Source organism: Lytechinus pictus, chromosome 9 (genome assembly GCF_037042905.1).
Source record: "Lytechinus pictus isolate F3 Inbred chromosome 9, Lp3.0, whole genome shotgun sequence".
In the NCBI taxonomy this organism is placed as follows: Eukaryota; Metazoa; Echinodermata; class Echinoidea; order Temnopleuroida; family Toxopneustidae; genus Lytechinus; species Lytechinus pictus.
The window spans coordinates 25,573,734-25,597,461 of record NC_087253.1 but is presented as its reverse complement, the minus strand read 5'-3'; the positions used below and the strand labels follow the sequence as shown (position 1 = coordinate 25,597,461).

At 37.3% G+C, this 23,728-nt stretch overlaps 2 protein-coding genes across 3 annotated transcripts in view; one reads left to right on the top strand and one right to left on the bottom strand.

The window, feature by feature from the left end:
- Positions 1-11,646: 11,646 nt before the first annotated feature.
- LOC129268528 (transmembrane protein 53-A-like) lies at positions 11,647-20,484 on the top strand. Of its 2 annotated transcripts, XR_010294695.1 has the most exons (3): positions 11,647-11,929; positions 15,568-17,146; positions 18,145-20,484. XR_010294695.1 is itself a non-coding variant. In XM_064104987.1 (2 exons), the coding sequence occupies exons 1-2, from the start codon at positions 11,729-11,731 to the stop codon at positions 16,186-16,188; spliced, it is 822 nt and encodes a 273-aa protein (XP_063961057.1). In that variant the 5' UTR covers positions 11,647-11,728; the 3' UTR covers positions 16,189-20,484. The 2 variants fall into 2 exon arrangements, 1 of the variants encoding a protein (XP_063961057.1); XM_064104987.1 differs by having other exon boundaries at positions 15,568-20,484.
- A 1,268-nt stretch (positions 20,485-21,752) lies between these two features.
- The window catches only part of LOC129268081 (abnormal spindle-like microcephaly-associated protein homolog), a 34,408-nt gene continuing 32,432 nt past the window's right edge, over positions 21,753-23,728 (bottom strand). The window contains exon 23 of the mRNA XM_054905662.2: positions 21,753-23,187. Coding sequence (XP_054761637.2) covers positions 22,903-23,187 — 285 coding nt within the window. The 3' untranslated portion in view covers positions 21,753-22,902. The remainder of the gene's footprint in view (positions 23,188-23,728) is intronic.

Sequence of the window (23,728 nt, the reverse complement as noted above, 5' to 3'; positions counted from 1 at the left end):
TAATTCTCTTCGTCTAGACTTTGCATAGCTATGTTCAGGGATATTCGCCCCTTTCACTGGACGGCCAGTTATCAAAGCTCTCCTTCCTCCAAGCGCTGCCCTTCGCCTTGCCACAGCGGTTGGTTGAACACCTATCTTCTTCGAGGTCAGCAGGTACTTGTTGCGTATCCGTTGGGCAGAACATGAAACTGCTCCATTATACTTTCCAAAGGTACAGAGTGTCTGTTTTCATCTTTTCAAACTGTGAAAGAAACGAATTCAAAGGCCCTGTGAATGTTTCGGGATCTGTCATGACCTTTGTCTGAAGTATCTCACTCATGTTCTTGATTCTATTGGCCATCTCTTCGCTTTCCTTCTTCTTGCTAGTTCTAGATCCATTTCGCTCTCTGTCGAATCTGTTTTGTAAATTTCGTTGCAAGGAAAGGGATTTAACTCTAAGAACTTGAGGATCCTGGACGGCATGCTGGACTGCTGCATCTTGGTCTTCATCAGATAGGTCCACTGGAGCGTTATCGTGAGCAGGCAGTGACATATCCTCTTCTATATCCAAGCTCCCAAACCATGATTCAGTTAATACATTTTCTCGTCCTGATGTAATGATTTAAAAACCAAATAAGAGAAATATCAGAGATTGCAATCACAAATTCGTATCATATAGACCTCATTTTATATTGTCTATAAAACTGCTACCCTCTCCCTTCTAAATACAGTCAGGACATATGAGACTGTCTCCTATGTGCCTCTACTTTTAAAAAGAATAATTTTTAGTTACCCCAGGGAGTGGAGGATGTGCATGCATTATGTGCGAAAATGACTGATTGAATCCGATCACCATGGTAATAATATATCTGTAAACGCTTTGATGAATTATGTACATTGTATGTCTTAAGCGCATTATAAATAATATTATTATTATCATTATTATTATTATTGTTATTTTTTATTATATTCATTACTAGATCGTTGCGACCCTTGACATATCCAAAATGTCATTAAATCATAATATTAGTAAGTGTTAAGAATAAAACTTTTTGAAATATACCTGTTGCTATGATATAGTAGGTCTTCCTCAGTTGAGGTGAATGCCTTGGTAGGAAGTTGTTACTTTGCAGACGGTAGGTTGTCATGACTGCCTGTTGGTGTTTGCATGGACCCCCAGTGTTACCCATAGGACATGTACATGTGGAAAGCTCCATATTCACATGGTAGATATTTCCCCCAGCAGTACTTGGTACTGTGTAGTGTGTTTCATCATCCTGTGATAGAAAAAGTAATTTTGATAAATAAAGAGGTTGATGAGGAAAGTGATGTAGCTTGCTCATAGAAATGAATATGCGTCTTGTTATATACCTGTAAACCATTATCCATGTTTAATTCAAAATGATCTTGAAAAATCAACGATAGTAACATATATATATATATATAATTTGAAGTTTATTGACCCCTAAATGACCTTTGACATTCGCCTAGTGATCTGAACTTACATTTATATACATGTATTTGCTGATATTTGATAACCATTATTAGGCCTATGGTTAAAGAATTTGAAAATAGGGATTAATATTTTCAAAATTGTTTTGAAAATCAAAAATCTTGATTCCTTAGTTAAGTTATTTACGTAAAACATGGTCAAAGTTCACTGACTCTATGACCTTTGACCTTGATCATGTGACCTGAAAATCATGGAAGACGATTAGTGATAGATGATTACCCTATCATGTCCATGTTTTATGAATTTGGCAATTAGTCCATATTATGATAACACTTCAAAAACTTAACCTTGGTATATAAATTTTAATGTTGACGACGCTGCCGCCGTCAGAAAAGCGGCGCCTTTAGTCTTGTATAGCACAATATAAATTATCCACTAGCGACCAACCATACATTATCTGTGCATTGTGTAGAAAATGGTAAATAGGCCTACTTCAAATTTTGAAAACTATTTTTTTTCCACCTTTTTAATAAAAAGGTTGTAATTGATGGATAAATTGTCAGAAGTGTAGTATACAAACCTTAGTTATCTGACCACAGTCCACATCACTGCTCTTCAAATTGAACCTTGGGCGAGAGCTTGTCATTCTGTTGTTGGCCACATCTGTCAGGCGCCTGACGTAATAGTCCTCCATCCTTGTCATGAGAAAATGGAGTAGTTGTGTGACATTGTAGGCTTTTAGCCGTTGGAGCACCTTCTCTTTCACAATCCGCATTGCACTTTCAACAAAATTGTTGGTGTGATTTCCTCGTACTGGTAAGTCTTCTCGTAAACAGATAGCCCACACCTGACGTCTCTCGTATATCTTGCAAATGTGATCTATGAACTTCGGGTACTGCTGGGCGATGGCATCCTGAGAGAAACCATCGTAACACTCGGTCAGCTGATCAGGTGTGTCTGCATAAACCATCTTCTTGAATGCCTGAAGAAGGTATGGCCTGTCCTTCTTGGAGATACCGTTGTGGCTATCCCACAACCAACGCCACAACGCCTGTAGCAAGTGGAAGACACAAAGCAATAGCGATGCCTCTGGATATACAGAAGACAGTGCCTGTCTCAGAGACAGGCAGTCATCTGTAATGAAGACTCTTGGCCCAAGAGAACATCTCCCAGCAAAACCTTCATCAGGCAGAATCGTTTTTAGTAGGTCGAGGCCAGCTACTATAGTACCCTGACTCTCGGATGTCGTCATGATAATTCCTAGAGGTAGTCCGCCAGCAGTAGAGTGGGTGAGGAGCACAAATATCCTTGTATTATGCCTGTCACAGTTGCCTGAAGAGTCGATGAAGACCATTTCAGCACTATGCTTCACCATCCTATGCACCCTCTTCATTAAAGGTGTGCATAGAGCGACGATTGTCTGACCGTCTTCAGTCATTTTCATGGTGGCACACATGTCTTGTTGCTCATCATTGTACTGCTCAATGACCTTCTCCATATCGATGAGCATCATTTCTCCAGAAGAGGCACCGTATGTCTTCTTGAAGATATCATAATACAGACTGTTAGGATAAGTAGAAATTTAAACAAAATGCGCCATTTATCACTTCATTCTGTAGTCTTTAATACAATGCATACAAGTCCATGTCAACTGGAGATTATTCTTATTGTAAGAGCATTAACATTTGTACATGAAAATACAATTATAAATGTTCTTGGTATCATAATGGCCAAATCCACTAATTAACTTAAATATTCAATAATTACTTCAAAGCCTATGGCTATTTATTCTCATCACCTGTTAAAAAGAAAGAAGGAAATTCACAAAGTCAACTGAACCATATGCAGGTTAGAATAATTCAGGATGTATACCCTGAACTATAAACTTTCATGGCAGCTACCCTTCCACATGTAATGCTATTCTCACTAGTTGCACATTTTTTGTTTAGATAACCACGCTTTCTTGAAATTCATTTTCTTTTATTTTGCGATTTACAAGAAGAGAATCCAAAAGATACATGTCAGAGAAAGATGACAATGTTCGTGAATGTTTAAAGAAAAATTTATCACTTGAAAATACGATACACTTCCATTGGTTGTCAATTGTAAATCAAAATCACTTTTTTCTTCTTTTTTTTCTGCAGGATTGTGAGAAAAGTGATTTCATGGAAATATGTGTAAAAATAAGAATATCCTTAATCATTTTTTTTATTTGTCAGAGAACAGCTCAAAATCAAACTTACAAAAACTTTTGTGGTACTTTATTAAATATTGAGGATTTTTCTTTACATTGAATTGCAGTTTGGAATACAATTTATGTCGAATCTGCAGTGTAAACAGGATTTGAAAATCGGATGTGCAGCTAAAAAAGAGAAAAATATGGGGCACATCAGCCCCCCTCAAAAAAAGTCTCATTTTGTCTGGCATAAACAATCAATGAGCCCCCCTCCCCAATTTCATCTGAGAATAACCTTTCAAACGCAAAATGTATCTAATTAAACTCACTTGAAGCAAAAATGGAGATCAGGGCATATAGCACGATCTGCTGCAGCAAATACATAGTTGTCACCTTGTTCTTCTTGGAGATCATATTTGATAGTGTCAAGTGCTGAGGATGGTGAATGTCCACTCTGAAACAGGCTCTTTAGTTTCTCGACAGTCTGTTTTGAGACATCCCTTTTCCGCATGGCGTCTGCACAGAATATACGATGATTGTGCTCAGTTCTGAGAGTCACAGTGAAGAGAAGACCACCTTTGATATGATCATCCTTTGACCTGCATGAAGAAAAAATACCAAATATAATTTATTCTTAATATATTCAGGGTACGCCAAATCAAATATTGAAAAGGAAAACTTGATGTAATCTATTTAAAAGGGATCTTCTCTCTACTCGGAAGGAGCAAGGGCTACTGATTACTGATTGTATTAATTTTTTGTATAGTGCATACATACGAAGCTTGACCCCATTAGTATTCTTCAAATATTTTATTGAACATTGTTAATTTCTATTTGTATTTGATAAATTTTAATCAGTTATTTATTTCAAGGGACTCACATAAACAAGCGAAGCTTTCCAGTGAGTCCCCTTTTTTCATTTCTGTTATTCACATTCTGTTTTGTTCCTACTTACTGTGTTAAATTGTTTGAAATGAAGAAAAAATAAATTCAATCAATCAATCAAACAATTTAATGAAAGGGTCATTGTACCATGAGGGTTATCTGCCAACATTCGTAAGGATAAACAATTAAGATCATTATAATCATGCAGCTAGGTCATAATTCATAAGGGATGCTACAATATGCCACAAACTGCAGCGACATAATATAAAACTAGATGGCTTCTTGCCTATTTTATGTGAAATCACTCAAACATATATATTCCCATAGTGATGTAAAATACTCCAAAGGTTCGTAATTCCAAAAGTTCGTTAATCCGAAAACGAAACATTTGAAATTATTTGTTTTTGTTTACATGAATTATGTCTACATCTAGTTTTACTATTATACAATTGTCACCTTTGTAATATGATCATTAATTATGTAAGTTTTATGTAATATCATTGTTGTGAATTTTATTTTTTATTCATTAATAAATGCAGAAACACCTGCTTAAAAAAGGGTTCATTTCGGAAAGTTCGTTAATCTGAAAACGAAATAAGCACTCATATATCAAACTTATACGATTTTTTTTTGTGAAATTGTAAATATTGAATACACCAAGTACAAGTAAAAAAATAGCAAAGTTCGCTTGCAAGCCAGCAAAGCTAATTCAACTTACATAGATTTTCTTCCTTGGCTGATTTCGCTCCTCTTCAAGACAAGGTACATAGTTGATGGGCAGCCTGTGTTTTTAGTCGTCTTCTTTCTCCCACCTTCGCCACTCTTGTGTTCTGGTCTTGTGTTGTGATGACACCTTAGATCCACCTGTATAAAATACACCGCGGGGGAAAAATAGAATTTAACTTTCAATTTAAGAGCTAAAAATGACCTGAAGAATATTTAATACCTTTTGAAATAGTAGACCAAAGAGATTGGTAATAACCTATAACTTGAAACATACATGTACAACCCAATGGTTTGAATACAAATGTCATTTATATACTCTGTAACACAAAGATTATCATGATTATGATCAATTATAAATCAAAAACTTTTGATTGGTTCACTGTTATTCTTTTATAATGCAAGAACCAAATGCAACAGGGATACTGATTGGCGACTATTGATTTGCATTTTATTGCAACTGATTCTCTTTGTTGCAGGGCACTATTTGATGTGTATGTCTAACAATCATCAGATCAACATCCCACAAAACAAATTGATAGGCTATTAACTATAAAAACATTAAATATCTCTTAGTCTTGCTCTCTGTTGTCTCAAGTTACTAAATATCCATGTTTGCTATTGGGCCAAAATACAAATTGGAGATCAGTAGTCTATTTTATATTTTGAAAACTTTGAAAAAAAAATCAGACACCACTGCATTAATATTTTCTGTACGTTCTAGTTCCACTTGTCCTGAAGAAAATTGCTGGGTAAATCTTACTCTGTATCTGTTGTAACGACCTGAATCTGGATAAGTCTTAGACTTTCGCCATGTCAAATTAGAGGCCTGCTGAAATTCTTCTCACCACTTCTGAACTTCAGTTTCCGTTGTTAGAGTCATTCTTATGACACTTCTGAAATTGTTGTCATCAGTGGGCTGAATATCACAGAGTTCATGCTGATAGCCTGTTGGAAGCATTGCCTGTAAATGTTACAAGGATAAAGAAGCAGATTGAGATTTAGAGTTGTACATTTATATTCAGATTTATTTCCAACAGAAATGACATTAATATTGATACAAATCATTATTCATACATCATAACAAATATTTACAATACTAGTAGTAGTATATGCACGCTTACCTCAAGATTAGCTTGAGCAACTTCCATTTCTTCTCCTCCAATTCCTTGCTCACCACTGCAACAAATCTGACACCTCAACAACGGCATGTTTGACAACGTAACATCAGCATAAATCCAATTCAAATTATTGTTGGTTGACTTAAAATTTAATATAAATGTTTTGTCTGTAGTCTAACGTTAGAATGTAGTCGAGTGATCTACCGTACACGTGCACCCTGGTATCTAGATTTAACTTTACATACGGCAGCCCTCCCCAATTTTAGCTTCCAACATTAACACATTGCATGTACCATGTGGGGGTTCGATTTATATTAAAGGGGAATCCAACCCAAATAAAAACTTGTTGTTATAAGAAAAAGAAAAATCAGACAAGTTGATAGGTGAAAGTTTTAACAATATCGGACAAACAAAAAGAAAGTTATAATTATTTTAAAGTTGTAATTATTGATAATCACTATACCCATGGAGACTTCAAAATGGCCGCATATGTGATGTCATAGTGATGTAAGGCAAAGACTACTCTTGCATGTACTCCAGTACATATTATGGCTAGAATGTCATTTTTCCCAAAAGTTTTATTTCAAATTATATTTTTTTATTTCATGAGGACATAAAACAATATACTATCTGGGTTATATTTAGATTACTGCCCCAGGGGAATGTGTACTTAGGAGAAAACCACAAATCCCTGATAATAAAGTACATGGTCTATGGAAAAGTTGTCCTTGCCCCTTGTCATAATTTACTTACACAGTTGCCAATTTGAAATCTACATACTATTAGTGATCTCAATTTTAAAGCAGCTATAACTTTCTTATTGCTTGTCCGATTTCTTTCAAACTTTCACCATTCTGTTCAATTTATTTTTCTCCTTCCCAACATAACATTTTATGATCAAGGCTGGGTTCCCCTTTAACCCATCCCCTTTATAAAACGTCATGATATCATATAAGTTAGTAGTCAAGTGGTTAAACCTTGAACAATAAAAACTTCAACGGCATCGAAACTTCCCACAAATCAGGCGCGAGCTCAGCTGTGTAACCTCGATTTATCCATATAGTCTTTGCTTTCTAGTCCTTGAAGATATTAATTCATATTTTGTGCGGCGAGATATTTCGTAGTAGATTTTGATTTCATCTTTGATCAATAACTACAATATTTTTTATTATCAAGATGAGGAAAGAATATAATTCAAGACGAAAGAACTGTCATAACATAAGCAGGATTGAAACACTCGAAATAAACACGGCCTCTATTACAGACTAGTGTATCGAGCGAGGCGGCTCGCGAAGCGAATCGCTCATGAATAATTCATGATTCTTCAGTGGCCATCCTACGGTTTAAAAATTCGCCCCCCGGGGCCCCTCTCTTCACTCCAGCGCCAGCCTCAGGCTGCGCCGCGTAGGGTTAGCCTTGGTTTGCTGTGTGGGCGTGGTGCGAAGGGGGTCTACTCCGAGTCACTTCACCTTTTCTTTGTTTACATTACTTTTTGTAGACTTTGGTTGACAAAAACTAGCAAACAATTTGGAGGGGGTGGGTAGCCAGGCGGCTTCTAGAGAGTAAAAATAATTTACTAACGTAAGGTTACTCTCATACGAAGCCAGGGAGTCCTCCCTATTCATCTGCGTGTACCGCAAAAAACCCTGAAACTTTCGCCCCCGAGATTTCTACTTTCCTTCTAGTTCTAGATCTAGCTCTAAATCATGTAGGCCTACATGGGATAAAACTTCATTTCCGACATTTCTATGCTCTCGTTCGAGCGTCACGTAACGTTGGGGAAGTACAATACGAAACAAGATGGCGGCGTAAACATCGGGCAAGTCTCTTCCGTCTTTTCACAATATTTTTTCTTTTTTTTTGATGAATTCTTGTTTTAAAATAACAACGAGAGCATAGAAATGTCGGAAATGAAGTTTTATCCCATGTACATGATATGATGATTTAGAGCTAGATCTTTTAGAAGGAAAGTAGAAATCTCGGGGGTGATAGTTTCAGGTTTTGGCTTCCTTTGTGTGGGTCTATGAGATAGAAGCCATGGCTTCGTATGAGAGACTCCGAGAGACTCGGAGACTCCGATTCAATCCGCGTATATATTGACGAACAACGAATGCGACGATTTTCCATTTGCTCATTTGCACCCGTCTTTTGAAACCGACCACCCGCGATACGCTAAGTTTATGGCCGATTCTTGTCGCGGTGGCGAAATATTTTTACTCTTTTCAAATCAGTTGTATGACGTCAACATGCTAAATGATCGCCTCGCTACTTCCACTGCGAGCTCCGGCGCATGATTCGACGATTGACGACGGATATTTGTTCTAAAGCCGTTTCCTATCGGTTTCTTTGTTTTTCAGCGGGGTTTGGGTTTGGTCAATACAATTTTGATTAATTCTACTAAATTTGTACTTTTTGTTGCTTCTTTTTTTCTCGTAAAATTGATTCTTACCGTTTCTATGGACACTGCTCCTGCTCGCGCTCTCCCGCGCATATCGTTTGTAATACGCAATAGTTTTAACGCGCGCAAGGTGGTCGGTTTCAAAAGAGGTGGTCGATATGTGGTAGTCTCACCATACAGCAGAATGCAGAAAAATTTCTCAAAACTAACGTTAGTTTGATAATTTTTCTAGACTTATCTATCTAGGCCTGGTTTGGTTAGTCTAGACTGTTTGTAATCAGTAGAGGCGCACGGCCAATATGGGAGACTCTGACTCTCTCCAATATGGGAGACAATCTCCCATATTGGAGACTTGCTTTGCAAAAGAACAAAAGAAACAACACCAACAAAAGTGTAATTTTTTCCACCCAAAATTTTGTCTCACTGAGGTCAAAAGCCCATTTGTTTTGTGTGTGGATGACAACAAAAATCCTTATCAAAACAAAAGTAGATGGTGGATTTTTAAAGTAAATAGTGAAAAGGGGTAATTTTTCATGAGGAATCTGCTTATCACATTTTTATTTGCTGCCAGGCTAATCCTTTTACAGCAAATGTAAACAAAGGTAATTGGTCTCCCAAACTGGAGACTGTCTCTGATATTGGATACCCATTCTTTACAAAAGTTTCTGATATTGGAGATAATCTCTCTCATGGTAGACAGTCTCCGATATTGGCCGTGTGCCGCTATTGGTAATAGGCCTAGGTCTGCTATTCAGAAAATTATATCATTGACATCATCACCCTTTTCCTTTTCCAGGGGGGGGGGCACTCTGCTTTGGAAAAGGTAGGGTGTGTGCATGCGACCTCAAAATCTTGAGAACTGACGGTGAGGGGTTCAAGAACTTGACAGCCTTTTGCAAATGGGGGTGCTTGCTTGTGGACTTGAATCTAACATGAAATGGAGGTCTTGAGAACTGATGCCTGAAATGAGGGTCTTATTGGAACAGGGGAAAAAAAGTGGGGGGGGGGGCAGTCAAATATTTGCTGTACACATGCATGACCAAAAAAAAATGTGTTTAAAGGGGTGTTTTTCAATTTTTGACGGGGCTGCACGTGCACTTGTTAAGGGTATCAAAAACACTGATTTTTTGTTAAAAAGGTGATTTTGAAAGAATGGTCAATTGTGGGGTCAAACGTGTTTAGGGTATTTTTTTTTTCCAAAGCTTTTTTTTTTAGACTAGCCAAACGTGTTTAGGGTATGTTTTCCCCCAAGCTTTTTCCCTGTGGCTTTTTTAAAATGAATTTTGGATGACACTTATTTACAGTGTTAACATTGTATTCCTTTGTGGTATTTTAACCCTAACTGCACGGGGGGGGGGGGGGGGGGGGCATGCAAATGATGCAATACCCATGAATATAGTTTTGTCTATTAAAGCTTATTGTTAGCAAGTAGACAAAACTTGTTTAAGGGTCATATTCTGGCGACAACTTGTTTAGGGGCCAAAATGTGTCCATGAAGCCTGCAAAAAACTTGTGTAGGGAGTTATTTTGCACACAGAGAAAAACTCGTTTTTAGGGGATGTTTGGAAATAATTTGGTCAAGCATGTGTACAGCAATACAATGTACATATGACTGCCCCCCCCCCCCTCCCCCCGGGCTTAATAATGAAAAAGGGTGAAAATGGTATGCTTAGTAATGGCTGGCAAGGCTTGGACAGGGGAGCTTAAGGGCCGCATGTATCTATACTGCTATAGGAGCGAAGAAAATTAGGGATGTCCCAAGTGTAAAGGCGTGAATTTTTCTTTCCGAAAAATTCATTGATTTTGGTGCAATGCATGTGGTACTAGAGAGTGATTATCAATTTTCACTTACATGTATTTCTGCTGGCAATAATCCTGTGTTTTATTGAGTTGACAAGTATTTAAAGGGGAATCCAGCCTTGGCCATTTAATGTTGTGTTGGGAAGGAGAAAAATAAATTAGACAGAATGGTGAAAGTTTGAAAGAAATCGGACAACCAATAAGAAAGTTATAGCTGCTTTAAAATTGAGATCACTAATACTATGTAGATTTCAAATTGGCAATTGGGTAAGTAAATTATGACAAGGGGCAAGGACAACTTTCCCATAGGCCATGTGCTTTATTATCAGGGATTTGTGGTTTTCTCCTAAGTACCCATTCCCCTGGGGCAGTAATCTAAATATAACCCAGGCAGTATATTGTTTTATGTCCTCATGTAAGAAAAATATAATTTGAAATAAAACTTTTGGGAAAAATGACATTTTAGCCATAATATGTATTGGAGTACATGGAAGAGAAGTCCTTTCCTTACATCACTATTATATCCCATATGCGGCCAATTTGAAGTCTCCATGTTTGTCAAATATTGCTCAAACTTTCACCGATCAACTTGTCTGATTTTTCTTTTCCTTATAAAATCAAGTTTTTATTTGGGTTGGATTAATGCTGTCCTACAATAACTTTTGCTTTGGTATCAAATAGTCAATAAATAACTTCAGGAAAACTTGCTCTTGACGGATGTAAAAAGAGGCGTTTTTTTTTAATGCCTCCATCAAACTTTCAGGTTGTCGAGAACTAATAATGAAAAGGCATGCATACAAGATGAATAACACTTACATGTATGTGTGTAAAAAGTTGTATAATCTAAGAAAATTTGAATTATGTATACAACTTGTTGCTATGTCAGTCAAGCTGCTAAGTATTCTGGTTTGCATGGATGGCTATTAAAAAAAGGATGAAATATGAATGTTTGACATTCAGCCTCCTATTTTCCTGCGTACAACAAGCTAAGTAGGCATTGTACAATATCAACTGACCCCTGGGAATTGGGACTCTAGGAATGGATGGAATCTTTTTCTATTGATCAGGATTCGTAAATTTATTTTTCCTCATGTTTATCTCCAATCTTGCAGTCGTACTATGGCAGTACTTCTTCAGCCAGGGGTCTCGCCTCCAAAGCCCCCAGAATTCCGGGCCTGGCCATCAACGACAACATGATGCTCCAGAAGTCACCGGTTCCTGTCGTTGGCGCAGCGGCCGAGACGTCCCGCCCCCTCGTCCTCCTCCTCAGCTGGTTGGTTGCTAAGGAGAAACATGTAAACAACTTCTCCCGTATCTACTTGGATAGAGGATGTGACGTCTTGGTGGTTAAAATGAAACCGATGCAGATATTACTACCCCAGTCAGGCTCACAGGTGAGTACACTGCCTTCATGTAAATTGATTATACACCACCTACTACCTTCTCTGCTGCTTCTTCTGCTACTACTACTACTTCTACTACTATTACTATTACTACTACAACTACAACTACAACTACTACTACTACTACTACTACTACTTCTACTTTTACCACTACTACTACTACCTCCTAGTGCTATGGCTTTACTGCAAGTTGTGATACTCCTAAATTGCTACTACCACATGTACTTCTTCTCCACAACAAGAACACTGCCTACATGTACATATGTATGATATACTATGCTATGGCTATAATGCTACTACTAAGTTCTGTTCATTGCTCTGTCAAACAAATCAGATTACGATTCATTTCAATTGTATGGAATTGTTCAGATGGTGAACAATGCATTAAGAGTTAAGAACACCTAATCCTCAGGATTTGAGATTTACCATACCAAAAAAAAAAGAATAGAGTGATTTGCTATTGACTGAAACATTCTGTGTACATGTAGTAATCAACATATGCCACAGATAAGTGTGTAAATTGATACAAGTATTCAAAGTGTTTTTACTATAAAGTATTACACTATTGATAATTATCATATCATTACAGACAGGACTATAATTATTTTGTGGTCACATGTACATGATGTATAATTTAATTGTCTGTATTAATGATAATGATAATAATAATATAGGATTCATAGGCCTGTAGCGCACGTATCCACCTTGCTAGGTGCTCAAGGCGCTCCTATATTACCCTGGCTAAGCTAGTCTACTGATTCTTGTGTGCACAGTCTTAAGTATTAAAAATAGAATACATACTGTACATGTACATAACCAAATTTACAAAAATAAGATCATAAAAGAGAAACTCCAAATGACATCGATCCAATTAAAAAAAGAATATTCAAATTTTATTGTTCAAATAGAAATCTGTGATAGAAACACAATGTACTCTGAAAATTTATTTTGTCCTGTTGTGTAGGCTATTCAGTCTTTGAGTTTTGGTTTAATATTATCAAGTAAATTGCAGTCATACCCAGGGCTACTTCCTGAGATTGTGATGACAATCCACCTTAGTTGTCCTTCAACATAATAGCCTGTCTATAGCTTTGGTAAATACAAGTACCCCTATGTCACTATTCCATTTCATTTTATATCATTGCTTGTACCCCAAAACCATTGCAGCATTAATGCTATTACCTTTTACCTTATATTCTTTTTTCCCCTTTCTAAATATGTTTTCAAGCATTTCATAAGCTCTAATTGTACAGCGCAGTAGAATATATGCACATAGTTTATGCGCTGTGGAGCGTTGTGGCCCAGTGGATTAGTCTTCGGACTTTGAAACAGAGGGTCGTGGGTTCGAATCCCAGCCATAGCGTAATTTCCTTCAGCAACAAACTGATCCACAGTGTGCTGCACTCAACCCAGGTGAGGTAAATGGGTACCGGTAGGAAGTAATTCCTTAAAAAGCTGTGTGCGCTATGAACGCCTAGCTTAGCCGGGTAATATAGGAGCGCCTTGAGCACCTAACAAGGTGGATATGTGCGCAATATAAATACCCTATATTATTATTATTATTATAAGTATATTATTATTATTATTATTATTATTATTTGATTGTTACAGGTGACTCAAGTATTGTTCACATTACTGATCCTTTGAGTTTACTTGATGCTAAATGCAGACTTAAAGGAGAATGAAACTCTTGGAGCAAGTTAGCTTTTGTGAAAGCAGAAAAATCAAAGAATAAGATCAACAAAAGTTTGAGTAAAATAGGACTAGCAATAGAAGAGTTATGAGCATTTGAATGTCGAGATCCTCCCATCGGCAATGCGACCAAGATCTATGATGTCACAGATGAACAACTCTCCCCTTTTGGACACTGAAAATATACCCCAAAACATCTCTTTTTGCTCATTCTAATCATATATGACAAACGATTCATCAATGATATAATGTTGTGAAACCTCTGTACTTGTCCTCTCATAAAGAGAACACCTCACCTTGTGATAGACTCTATAAAAGTGAGAATACATTTCAAGTGAAATAAGTAAAGTAATGAGGGAGTTGTACGTGTGTGACATCACAGATCTTGGTCGCATTGCCAGTGGGAGGATCTAGATGGCATTAGTGATCTCAATATTCAAATGCTCATAACTTTCTTATTATTTATTCAATCTTCCTCAAACTTTCAACAATATGTTTCTTTGATTTTTCTCTTTGATATGGATTCAGTTGGTTTCAAGTGTTTCATTCTCCTTTAAATGAAGATTGTCCTTCAATGTCTTATCTGGCAGAGTTGTGACCCTAAACAATCTGACCTTTTTGGGTCATGTTTGTGTAAGAAATTTTTAGTAAGATATAGATCATTTGTCATGTTTTTTTAATCTGTATTTGATAAACTTATCTATGTCCATTGTTTCTTACAATTGTTAAGGCAAAACTATGGCATCCCGTTAGTGCTTGAATCTTGAAGAGTAATCCATTTCAGCTGCTTTAAAGCTATCCCGGGATGTGCTGTAATCGATAAACCTCTTTATCGCTAGTCCTGTCGATAAACGCTTGTTTTAACCACTTAGCAATATCGATAAACTTTCTCTCGTTGTCGATAATACCCATTATTATGTAGGGACAGTCATTTTCTGCAATCGCGGAAAATGGACAGAATTCACAGAAATGGCCTTTTGAAATGGAAAGTGGGTTTTCAAACAGAAAATCACGGAAAACACATTTTTTCCTCAAAATACACAGAGCAGCAACATAAATTACTCCAGAATTTCAACAAAATAGGAATACTTAGTTACTGGCCACAAAACACGATCTCACTTCGCTGCAATCATGACAATCCAAACATCCTGACTGCACTCGACTCCATCACTCGATCGTATCGAAAACATTCACAAGCATAAGCTCAATTTAGCAACCAAAACATGTACCAACTATAAACGTAGAAGGCGAGGCAGCATGCAACACGGTCGTGTGTTGCTGCCCTCTACGTTCAAAGATGTAACAGCATCCTTGAATCCAAAATGGTGGATAGGCGCTCAGACGGATGTCCAAAGAGCCCTCAAATTATCAATAATATTTCCTCCAACCCTAAAATAATGCTAATAACGTAAAAGATGAGGATGTATTCATGCTGCCTTCATGCTAAATATGTTTTTCAAAATATGATATTTACTTATTTAGATTCAATGAACGCGGATTTCAAAGCGTTGTTGGTACAGTGGCAGAAACAAATTTTGACCAGCGCGAGTATTGTGACATCGCTAATCAATGCAATGAGTATTGATTTTCTATAGATGTAGACGGCATTGTCACCAATTAATAAAATTTCCTTTTGTGGATAGTTTTCGATATCGGTAAGATATTTTTACCCATATATCGAAAGAGAATCTTCTTACTGATAACAGCACTACATCCCATTGATAATTTGTGAGTTTATGTCTGAAATTAAAAATATAATGACAAAAGATAATTCACAAAAATTGAAAAATGAATTACGTGGTAGAATAATAAAATATGATATTGATTGTAAGTTTATTTTTTCCTCTAATTGTAAATCTTTGAACCCCTTGTAATGGCATCATTGTTGTTTATTTGGCTGATTTTTTGTTTGCCAATCCTTTTTGTCTTGTATGTAGGTTGTTGCGCAACGTGTTGTAGATTTCCTCCAGCTAGAGGACAACCGTCAACGCCCAATCTTCGTCCACTCATTCAGCGTAGGCGGATACCTCTACGCCGAGATCCTACAGAAGATGTTGGCTGCAGAGAAATCCAAGGGTGAACTGACCGACCGCATAATTGGTCAGATCTACGACAGTGTCGTCGACTTGGACAAGGTCGCGTTCGGCATCGCCAACGCCCTCTTCTCGCACAAGATGATTCAGAAGAGCGTAGAGAAAAGCATCGATGGCTACCTAGCTATGATGTATCGACCTGCCACTCAGCATTACGCAAGAGCATCCCGGCTCTTCTACCACAATCCAGTGAAAGCGCCCTCGTTGTTCTTCTATTCGTACGCCGACCCAGTGGGTTGTGCCACGGCGATAGAGAACTGCGTTCAACATCTCCGCACCAAGATGGGACACGATAACATCTACACGAAGTCGTTCCAGAAGTCGCGGCATGTGAGCCACATGCACAAGCATAAGGAGGAGTATTTATGCTCGCTCTTTAGTTTCTTAAAGGAAATCCCTTACTTTGATGATAAATTTGATATTGATATAGGCGACCAAATGCAAAACAAAGCCATAGAGTCTTGAATCTTAAAAAAAAAATTGTGCTAATTTTTGTCTGTCAGGTTATTTGTTTTTGGTTTGTAATACTAATAGGTAGTCATTAACAAAAAGGTTTATACGTGTAACTTAAGGGGGGGGGGCTTTCTGGAAAGGGTCAAATTAATGCTCCCTTTCAAGTTATCCAGGGGGGGAGGACTTCCACCTAGGCCTATGGCCTGTATTCTGAAGTAGTTTAATTTAAACTCTGGTTCAATGCTGTGGTTTAACTATCGATAGCCAGTAGTGGCATAAATCTCTCACATTTCTTGGCTCATTTGACTCTCAAATCATTCTTAACTGTTGGGAAGGATAGATAAGATAGAGTGTCTTCACCAGTTAAGAATCATGAAAGAGAACAGTTAACATAATAAACATACAATTTTAACAAAATTTTGACGTCATTGGCTTCTCATAATGGTGACACAACGTTTGCTCTGTGCTTACTTTCATCTAAAAATGTAGGTTAGGGTTGCAATAGGGTTTTATGTTTAGGTTTTATGATTAAATTTAGGGTAGGGTCTAGTGTCAAACACAGGGTTAGAGTTGGTCACTCCGATTAATAGTGTGTGGAATTTACAGCAGAGCAATTGTCGCCAGAGCAAATGTCATGGAACCCTAAAAGTTAAACCTGACTTCAGAATAGGGGCCTAAGTAGTTAAAGCCTTTGTAAGGCTAAAAGGGGTCAGTATTGTGAATTATACTTGATTGTCAGCGAACATTCCAGTATTACAAAATTGTACATGTATTAGTCATTGAATATGTTTGTCACCTGGAAGAATTTAAATAGGGCATTATTTTTTCAGTAACTAAGATTTGAATTTAAATCCAGCGCCCTCTATGGATATTGTTTTTAAAAAGCTGTTTGAGCAGGTACTATACATGTACATGTATTTTATAGTAATTATATGTTAGAAAGCTGCTAATAAAGATTATATCCTGAAATGTTTAGCCCATTCCTTGCTTAAGAAGGTGTTTTATTTTAATAAACAAAATGAAATACGCAATAAAGCACCAATTGAATTGTATTTTTATCTAAAATCGTTAGACGTATCCAGTCAAACAAATTCTTGGTTTATATCCATCACACGCTAACTGTTTTGGACATATACATCAATATAATTTAGTAATATATTGGCATAGTGACATACATTGTTGGGGGATTTATTAAAAACTAGTGATAACTATAATATGCAACATAAAGTGGCCAATACAATGTTTCTAAGCGCTGCATACTATTACCCCGGCTTGAGCATGGCTACCCTGACCGGACGCTCGAGCATTCAAGGAATCCCTTCCAGGTACCCATTTAATACACCTGTGTGGAGAGTGGCAAATGTAGGTAAATACCTTGCCAAAGAAAGCAAGTGATGCGATGGGATTCAAACCTCAGACTTTGTGGTTCAAAGTCTGGAGACTGAATGCACTGAGCCACAACACCTACTCTCTTCTGGAAGCATCGTGGTGTAGCAGTTCTGGCTCTCACCTTGTAATCAGAGGGTTGTGTGTTCGAATCCCGCCATGGTCTAGCGTCCTTTGGCAAGGCGTCAATCTACAACACCTCCACTAAATAGCTCCATTAATCCGCTTGCTACTTAGACAGGGTTGCCCATGCATTTTAGTGAGCAATGATGTGCAATTGGAATGATACAGTATTATATTATTTTTGGCTTGCGCCGTGACATCGGGTCAGGCAGTCATGTAACACAATCTTTTGAGGAATGGGCCCCTAAATTCCCAAAACTTATTCTCCAGTTTACCCGATCCTTTGTATATTTGGCTTAAATTTTCACAAAACATCGGGTAACCTAGACCCAACATTTCGGGAATTTAGGAGGCCCTTTTTTCAAATGGTCAGGTCACACGATTGCCGGACGTGAAGGCACATGCCATATATCTTTAAAACGCTTTAATGCTAGCTACCTCGTTTAATTATGAATAAAGGTACAATGTCTCCTTATACATGTAGTCAATGATTTTCACTCTATCACCATCACTATTTTGCTTTCAGCCAATCATATGCAAGGATTACAGTAACTTATAACAAATAGCAGTGGCATACAGATCGAGGGGGGGGGGGCTTGACCAAGAAAAAAAAAGAAAAGAAAGAGAGAAGGGTGGAATATGATATTATTTGCTAAATATTATACATCAAAATGTATCACAAATTGGATTTTTGTAATAAAAAAAATCAACATTTTTGCTTGCTCGCTTCACTCGCAACTTTTTATGAATATTGCCTGATACACCATATCTGGACAACCTCATTATGCCACTAACAAATAAGAATAATAATAATACATGAGATTTGTATAGCGCACTTTCAATCTTGTTTAGATGCTCAAGGCGCTTCAGAGCAGAACAACAAAAACTATTTACATAAAATACATGTCTAAACAATAAGTCAATGTCTATCAAAAAACACTCCTTAAATAGATATGTTTTCAGGTTGCCCTTGAAGGTGGTCACTGAAGTCTGGGTTTTCACAGTGTGGAAGAGAATTCCACAGGCTAGGCCCTGCATGAGCAAAGGCCCGTTCCCCGCATGATTTCTAAGCAACTGGAATTTGTAAGAGATTAGATGATGAGGATCGTAAGGTTCTTGAGGGTTGGTAATTATGCATCAAAGACTTATAACTGGGGGAACTTCCATTGACTATATGAAAAATCAAAAGAAGGATTTTAAAGACTATGCGTTCCTTCAGGGGCAACCATTAGAGAGTTTTCAATATAGAGGTATTGTGGCTGCGCTTGCTAGATAGAGTTACATGTACAATACGCGCAGCTGCATTTTGTAACTCTGCAATTTCCCAAGTTGAGAATCTGGTAAGTTGTAAAGGAGGCTATTACCAAAATCAAATCGTGCAGAAATGAGTGAATGTACCCGTTTCTCTGTTGCTGAGCGAGTGAGATATTTCCTTATGAAGCCAATATTGTGCAATTGATCTGCAAATGCATGTAATCTGGTAGGACATGGTCATATGAGAATCAAAATTAAATCCAAGATTGCAACATGATTTTGACAAGAGGATATCATTGCCTGAGATTTATGGAATGTTGGAATCAATATTGAATTTGTTAAGTTGAAACTTTGAGTCTGTTAAAGTGTGATAACATCTTTTTACTTGCAAGTAAGCTTAATCAATTCAGTGGATTCACAATACGGTGCGCCATCTATTGGTTGCAGCGGACAGGCCAAAATTCGCAATGCTTCACAGGAAAAAGTTGACGTCTGTCGCGCGTGCTAGCACTAAAGTGAATGCATGCATGTAATTATTCAGTGCTAGCCGACGCGGCTCAACCAGATACGCTTTTTACTAGGGTCCAGGAGATAGGAGAGAAATTTGCCTGCATATTTCTTTGCAAAATTTAGACCGTTTTTGGTGAATTTTTGCCATATGGTTTTCATTTTTAAGCATCACACTCACATTATGTGCACTGTGCGCTGTCAACCCCAAATATAGAAATTTTGCCTGTTCGCTTCAACCGATAGATGGCGCACCATACTGTGAATCCACCGAATTCTAATGATGTACATAAGCAGCATACCAGACATTGGGTGATTTCAAGTTCAGTGTTGACCTATTGGTGTTGGTGTTAGGTCAATTTTTACACTTGAGTATAACACCAAACATAAAATGAAGATGGTCCTGAAAAGTCACTCACTAGTCTTTGAGATGTCAATAATGTCACCTGGATCAGTTTTACAAACTCAGAATAGATTTTGGACTTAAGGGAAGCAATCCAAATTGCAAAACCAATGCCAACACCGGACTTGAAATCACCCATAGAGACAGTAGATATTGATGCATGACCAGGTTTCACACTGATATAAGTGTAGCCCAATCATATCTTCAGTATTTGAATGAAATAAGCTTGATAATGTGATGAAAAAAAGCTCCCTCTATCAATTTATTGAAGAGTGTGTTTAAACATACCTGTCATCAATGAGCAACTCAGCCGAACATACACTGCTTTGCTTGTTTTACAAATGTATATTAGCATGATCATGTGGATTTGTGCACATATTTGCGACTGAATCAATATTATGACATTACAGCTGAATTGGTTAACTGATATTTAATTATCTTGCAATTGAGTCGTTTTTGCTACATTTATTATTATTTTGTACACTCGAATGTCTATGTACTATTTTGTCAAATATTTTCCGAATTATGTATGTTCAATATTGTATTATTTTACAATTTTCCATGCAATGTATGTTAATACCTTGTTTTATTCTGCTTTATTTTATGACAAATTTTAAAAAATGCTTTCAATCAAAGATCTCCATGTATCAGTCAAAAATTACTGTGAATTTTCATTTTGAATGGTTCCGTACACATGTCATGCATTTTGGTGTAAATGTTTATTATTATTCAGGGCCCATGAAAGACCATTATTACTTTATTTTCTTATTGGTGATTGGGCTACCCTGACTAAGACCTGGGCCCCCAAACACAAAGGCTAGCGATTGATCAGATCAACCACAACTATGGATAGCCAGCAACATCAACATCTAAACTGCATGTTTGTTCAGAATATTTTCTAGATATGATGTATAATGTTGTATACAGGGGCAGCGGAACGGTTTTCAAAGTGGGGGGTTGACCATGCAAAAAATCACAATCATATGGTCATTTTTACGTTTTTGTACACCGTTTTGGAAAAAGGTGTGGGTGGGCTGAAGCCCCCCCCCCCCCACCCCCTGGTATATTCTGACATTTGTTATTTTCTTAAAAATTTAGCGTGCCTCTCTGTTTAAAAAGGGCATTGTGCAAATTTCCTGAAGAAAAAGAAAATTATGACATTGATGGATTTCCATATAGTTGAGGTTAATCGGATCAATCGCAACTCTTTAAAAGACAAGGCTCTGGGCCCCCAAACACAATGGCTAGCGATCGATCGTCAAATAAAATGGCCTACCAAGATCATCGTTGTATGCCACATTCTGCTCAGGAGACTAGGAACCAATCAGAATTGCTCTTTCAAACTAGCGATTAATAGCTAACCTTTGTGTTACGCCCCCCCCCCCTACTGGTTCTGTTCTATTCTAGGTTACTAAGGTGGAGAGAGAGAGGGGGGGGGGGGGGGGAGAGTCAGTGGGGGAGAAAGGAAAGAGGGATGGAGAGTGTGACTTGGAACAGGAAAATGAATAGAGAGGTAGTAAGGGAAAAAAGAGATAAATTTGCTATCCATCTTGAGAAGTGGATGGTACTTTTAATACTTTAACCCTATTTTAACTGGGCAAATATTTTGCGCGGAGGCGTAGTCACAAATTTCACGAAGAGGTGTTCAATTGGAACCCCCCCCCCCCCCTCCACTCCAGTTAACTTAGGGTTAAAGCTTTAATAAGCAGGAGATTGAGTGAGAGAAAATTTTTTTAAAAGGGAGAAGAGTTAAAATGAAATAAAAACGGAAAGAAATAATCAGAGAGACGGAGACTTATGAAAAATAAAACCAGAGAGAGAGAAAAGGTAGATATATATATAATTGTTTGCAAGGAAATTCAATCATCGAATAAAAAAAAATACTTGGGACATATTTAATTCATTGTATTGGAATCAAATGATTTTATTTACAAAGTTTGATGTACATTAATTTACATCATTCTGAGAAACTTCAATTTCCTGTCTTCTACAAATTAAATCAGAAGACATTATCTCAGGTGTCCAGAATTAAACAAAAAGGCAATCTTTTTAATATAAAAATTCATTGATTGTTTCCAATGCATAATCAATATGGACAATACAAGTTATTATTAAATGGTGATAAAGATCCTGATCATTGATTGGCTGAAATCTATCACATGACCAGTCAATAGTTTATATTAGGAAAATTTGCTATTGACTGGTACTAATGACTAGTTCTATTGACTAGTCATGGTTTTGAGATGAGCATGGTCTATCAAATAACAAGGATCCACATCACTCTCTTATAAAACAAATACAATTCATTTAGATTGGGCATTTGAATAAAATACCCACAACTTGCTACTTTGAAACAGTCCAGGGGTCCGTTTCATAAAACTAGTATCAATAACAAATTTACAATAACAGTTATATATATAATTTTCTTTGATTAAGCTCTATTGATAGGAATATGTTATTCTCAAGATAAAGAGGGGCACATGTCCCTTGCCCCCACTTGGATCTGCCACTGATAATCACTTATTGCTTCTACATGAAGATATTAATGATCTATTGAAACAAGATGGGGGGGGTAATACATTTAAAGGCACATCACATACACAAATTGTTATTGAAAGTTTACAAGTACTCGGATAGCAAAATGTTTGGAAGCTCAATAAGATGAACCAGCGCAGTTTAGTTTTTATCAAACGTGTACAGTCAATATGAAATATCATTTAGAGTTTACAACAACACCAAAGTCAAGACGTAACTATTATTCATAGCCAAGGTCATACCCAACATAGGTTTTATACGTAGGGAATTTACTTATTACAAAAATATACACTAGAAATTAGTATTACAAATACACGTTCCAGCCAAACAATTGCGAACCCTCTTTATAAGTATATTCATGAAGAATTTTTCAAAAAGAGTACATTTTCGACAATTCAAATTTTGATTCGAGATGATTTGAGAGTGAATAAATCTTGATATGATTCTATAAGTTCAAGATATGAGCATTGAAAGATAAAAAAGTTCAAGCTGTGAGTCCGATTAAGCTAAAAAATTCTTCAGACTCTGTCAGCCATGAGCTTCAAGAAGTCTATCGCCCTCATGGGATTCTCGATGTTCCACTCCGCACCGGCCAGGGCGAGCACCCGGCGACGCTTGCGGGGAGTTCCCGCGGCAAACGAAGCCGACGCGACAGAGCTGGTGTTGAAGGACGTGCCGAGGAAGGAAGAAGAGGCGTTGAGGGACTTGGTCTTGATGCGGCGTTCGTCGATGGCATGCTTGCGAGAGGTCAGCTTGTGCAGCGACGTGATTTTCTCCTTGGTCTTGGGGTATGACAGGATGATCTGTAAAGGAAAAATGAATGCCATGGAAAATTAAAGTTTTTGATAAGATAATTCCTCAAGTGAGCTCAAGTCATCAATATGATCTTGGCAGGCTAAAACTTCTTTTCAACAAGCATTAGGATATAATTTTGTCAAATTTGATTAGGGTGTACAGGAAATTCCATCAAACTTTGTTGAAGCACCAGGGAAAACTTTGGAGTATGTCATTCTGTATGGAGTCAGTTTATCCGAGTGTGATTGCAAGAATTATAATACCAGAAGCCCTGTCTTACAAAGAGCATTTTGAGCATTACAAAGAACATTTTGTTTCACAAAAATGTCGGTCAGCATCATATGGACTGTATAAAATATGCAAAATTCGCACCTTTTTGAATAAGACAACTACTGAGCGCCTAATTCATGCTTATGTTATGTGCCATTTTGATTTTTGTAATAGCTTGCTTTTTGGTCTTCCGTCTCGTCAAATTCAAAGATTACAGCTCGTTCAAAATTCAGCAGCGTGACTCGTAACACGAACAAAGAAACATGAACCAATTTCCCC